The following is a 1,677-nucleotide window of genomic DNA, read 5'->3' as shown; positions in this document are numbered from 1 at the left end:
GCTGTTGCTGAGGCTCAAACTCCTGAGCTCAAGCAATTATGTCAAACTCCTGAGCTCAAGTAGTTCATCTGCCTCAGCATCCCAGGGTGCTGGGATTACAGGCATGAGCCACCACGCCCGGCTGGCACTCTCCTTTAGTTATCAATATTTTCATTAACATGCAGCTGTTTACTTGTTGTTTTGGCTCTTGGGGTGCGGGACAAGGGCTAGGAGCTTCTAGTCAGCTATCTTGGTGATGTCTGTCCAGGGAACATATTCTTAACTCATATAATACAGTAACTCTATAAAACATGCACTAATATTATCTCCCCTCACCTTCTCATTTTTTTTTTTTTTTGGCAGAGGGACTGGAGGCAGAGATTAGTTTGCCCTTGATTACATTTTGAATTATAGAGTGAATATTCTGTGGCTTCAGAGCTGTAAACACTGTAACATCTAGGGGTTTCAAAGCCCCTTTTCTACATGGTATTTTTGTCTTAGTTTACAGAACTACCTAGAGCGATGTGTACAATAACCATTAACAATCCCATTTTAGGGAGGTGCCTGTGGCTCATGGAGTAGGGCACCAGCCCCATATACCTGGGGTGGCGTATTTAAGCCCAGCCCTGGCCAAAACTGCAAAAAAAAAAAAAAAGAAAATCAAAATCCCATTTTACAAATACAGCAGTAAAGTAAGGCAACTTGCCCAAGGTCACAAGAACAAGTTGGTAATTTACATAATTAAATACATGCACGGAACATTCATGCTTGAAGGGGTCCATGTTACCTGAACCCCAGATTTTACCAATGAAGAAGACGAGGCCCAGCCAGATGCAGCTGAGTTGTCCAGGCCACAGCTGGCTGATGGCCGAACTGGGATTTGACCCCTCATCTGCTGGCTCCATTACAGGGACATTCCCGTCCCTCTGCTCTGCTGCTGTGGGCTAGAACTAGAACCCAGCTGTTCTCACGCTGGGTGTTGTACTCATCCCTCTCTCCTGTGCTGCCTCCTGGAAGTTCTAGAGATCCATGTGTGGACACGAGGTGTATGGCCAAGAAACAACTGAAAACCAGCAAGTTATGGGAAACCATCAGAATAGGAAACTGCTTCAATGCAAGCAAGATGGCTATAGGATTGATCTCACTGTTTGGTACTTATTATTATAATAATGTTTATTAATCAGCACTGTCCTTTCAGACATTGACAGCCCCCAAAACTTGATAACTGACTGGGTGACAGAGAATACAGCGACTGTCTCCTGGGACCCGGTGCAGGCCGCCATTGACAGGTACGTGGTGCGCTACACCTCTGCTGATGATGGAGAGACCAAGGAGGTTCCTGTGGGGAAGGAGCAGAGCAGCACTGTCCTGACGGGCCTGAGGCCGGGTGTGGAGTACATGGTGTACGTGTGGGCCGAGAAGGGGACCCGGGAGAGCAAGAAGGCCGACACCAAGGCCCCGACAGGTAATAGAGCATTGTGCTTTCAGAACATGAGACTTGTTATACTGGTCTGTGGTGATCAAGTTTTATTTTCCTTCTCTGTCATTAGAAACCATTGATTTGTGGAAGAGCAGGATGGTATCCCTCCATAACAGACTGTGCACACCGCACCTCACTTCCCTTTAACTGGTTCCTTACAAGCCAGGCCCACATGGCCGACTCCAGGCTGTGATTGCGTGCATGGTCATGCCCATCAA

The 1,677-nt window shown here is 47.2% G+C and overlaps 1 protein-coding gene across 1 annotated transcript in view; it reads left to right on the top strand.

Annotated features, from left to right (window-relative positions):
• Positions 1-1,677, top strand: part of TNN (tenascin N) — a 54,357-nt gene that overhangs the window by 24,074 nt on the left and 28,606 nt on the right. The window contains exon 8 of the mRNA XM_012802588.1: positions 1,178-1,444. Within this exon, the coding sequence (XP_012658042.1) occupies positions 1,178-1,444 (267 nt within the window). The remainder of the gene's footprint in view (positions 1-1,177; positions 1,445-1,677) is intronic.

This window comes from Otolemur garnettii, unplaced genomic scaffold, assembly GCF_000181295.1.
Source record: "Otolemur garnettii isolate 467f Iridium unplaced genomic scaffold, OtoGar3 scaffold00016, whole genome shotgun sequence".
In the NCBI taxonomy this organism is placed as follows: Eukaryota; Metazoa; Chordata; class Mammalia; order Primates; family Galagidae; genus Otolemur; species Otolemur garnettii.
Note: the sequence above shows the minus strand (reverse complement) of the source record. Positions and strands in the feature narration are given on the sequence as shown.